At 48.3% G+C, this 2,160-nt stretch overlaps 1 protein-coding gene across 1 annotated transcript; it reads left to right on the top strand.

Annotated features, from left to right (window-relative positions):
* The first annotated feature begins 207 nt into the window (after positions 1-207).
* On the top strand, positions 208-1,158 carry OR2AT4 (olfactory receptor family 2 subfamily AT member 4). Its single transcript, XM_005140073.2, has one exon. It carries the CDS (start codon positions 208-210, stop codon positions 1,156-1,158), a length of 951 nt encoding a protein of 316 aa, XP_005140130.2.
* Positions 1,159-2,160: the final 1,002 nt, after the last annotated feature.

Here is a 2,160-nt window from a genome sequence, read left to right as displayed (position 1 = left end):
AAAGTGAATTCAAATCATCTTAATTAGGGGTTAGAGACAAGAGGGAATGAGCCATTGCCTGGAGTGTGCTCAGCTCTGTGAGAGCTCATCCAACACGTATGTTCCTCATAGAACCTCTGCAAAGCTCTTTAGACAGATGTCTCCCTGCACATCACCCTGTTCCCTTGCTCCCTCTTCATCCTTGCAGGCGTTTGGACCAGCCCCACCATGGAAAGCTGCAGCAGCAACACCTCCACCAAAGTCTTTGTCTTGGTGGGGTTTCCAGCTCTCCAGGATTCCCAGACCCTGCTCTTCGTTGTGTTCCTGCTGTTCTACCTGCTGATCCTGGTTGGTAACACCATTATCATCACCGTGGTTGTGGCAGACCCCACGCTCCACAAACCCATGTACTTCTTCCTGCTCAACCTCTCGGTGTTGGACGTGCTGTTCACCACCACCACCATCCCCAAAATGCTGCTGATGTTCCTGGCCAACGCTAGAACCATCTCCTTCCAGGGCTGCTTTCTGCAGATGTACAGCTTTCATTCCCTGACGGTGACCGAGGCCCTTCTCCTCGTGGTCATGGCTTATGACCGCTATGAAGCCATCTGCAATCCCCTCTCTTACCCAGCCAAGATGACCATCAGAATGAACATCCAACTGGCAGCCAGTGCCTGGATCACTGCACTGCTCATCCCCGTGCCTGTTGTCGCACAGACATCTCAACTGGCTTATGGACACGCAACCAGGGTCCACCACTGCTTCTGTGACCACCTGGCAGTGGTACAAGCCGCATGCTTGGACTCCAATGCTGACTTCCAGACCTTCTTGGGGTTCTCCATTGCTATGACGGTGTCAATTGTCCCTCTGTTGCTTGTTACCATCTCATACGTCTACATCATCCTCTCCGTACTGAGGATCAGCTCCAAAGCAGGACGCATGAAAGCCTTTTCAACGTGTACTTCCCATCTGCTCGTGGTGGGCACTTATTACTCCTCCATCACCGTGGCTTATGTGTCCTACAGAGCAGACATCCCCACTGACGTCCACATCGTCAGCAACGTTGTCTTCTCTATTTTGACTCCTTTGCTGAACCCCATCATTTACACTTTACGCAACAAGGAGGTAAAATCTGCTGTTAAAAAGTCCATTTTCCAGAAAATCTTCCACTTTCTATAAAGTTCTATTTATTTGGGTAAAATAAATGTGTGGAAGTGTGGAAGCCTCGTGCTATTTATTACTTTAGCCCTCTGGTTCATTAAGATATCACCATCTTTGGAGTTCTGCTTCCTTGAGCTGTGCTATATCTCATGTTAATGTGGTTCAGCCTATTTCTGTGAAGGTTTGAGTAGCGTTGCTGTAAAATCTATCATTTTCTCCTTTGGTTTCTATCCTTCAGTGATGGATGCACTAAATAAAGCTGTGAATGCATGAAACAAAAGTGAAAATGCACCAAATAAGGGTAGAAATGCACTGAACAAAGCTGAACTAGAGCAGTGCCACCTTTCTTTACACATCACCCTCCCCATTGCACCATGGAGGATGTGTTATTTTGACTCCTCCATTCAACACTTTCAGGGTGGATGGAGCTATTTTCCCTGCAAGTGATAGAGGTGACCCTGGGCTGTTACTCCTTGGTGAGGATCAATCACAGAATCATGAGACTCCCACTCTGAGTCCCCAATGTGCAGAGCATCTCCTCTATCCTCATCATGCAAGCAGGAGCTATGAGCTTGTAAGAGCCACTGAAGACATTGGCATGGCATCATCTTGGTTGCCTAAAGTGGCCACCATGTTCAGGCAAAGGCTCTTGCTCCACGTGAGGAGGTACCAATGGGATCTAGATGGGAACAAAGATGCTCATGTGTCCATCAACATGTGCAAACCCAGCACTGAACCCTGTCCCCATGAGAAGAGACCTGCACACATGTTAAGACATATTAAGAAAGAGGTTTCCACCAGGGATCTTGTAGAAGCATTAAGGACCAAACCAAGTTCAGGTGTCTGAAGAGCTTCCAAGAGGTCTCTAATGAGCTTTGGGGACCCTCAGGATTAGACTGTGCTAGAGGATGGGCACCATGGATCATTAACCTATCCCTGCACCCTACTTTTGTCCAGTGTGGCCTTTGGGTCTGGGACAGCACAAAGCTCCATCACTTCTAGGCCAACCAGAGTGGAGTT

Source organism: Melopsittacus undulatus, chromosome 2 (assembly GCF_012275295.1).
Source record: "Melopsittacus undulatus isolate bMelUnd1 chromosome 2, bMelUnd1.mat.Z, whole genome shotgun sequence".
NCBI classification, from domain to species: Eukaryota; Metazoa; Chordata; class Aves; order Psittaciformes; family Psittaculidae; genus Melopsittacus; species Melopsittacus undulatus.
This window is presented reverse-complemented; position numbering and strand designations above follow the sequence as displayed.

Bases quoted from the DNA above. Each gene is read 5' to 3' on its own strand.
- OR2AT4 (XM_005140073.2), top strand. From the start codon at position 208: ATGGAAAGCTGCAGCAGCAACACCTCCACCAAAGTCTTTGTCTTGGTG.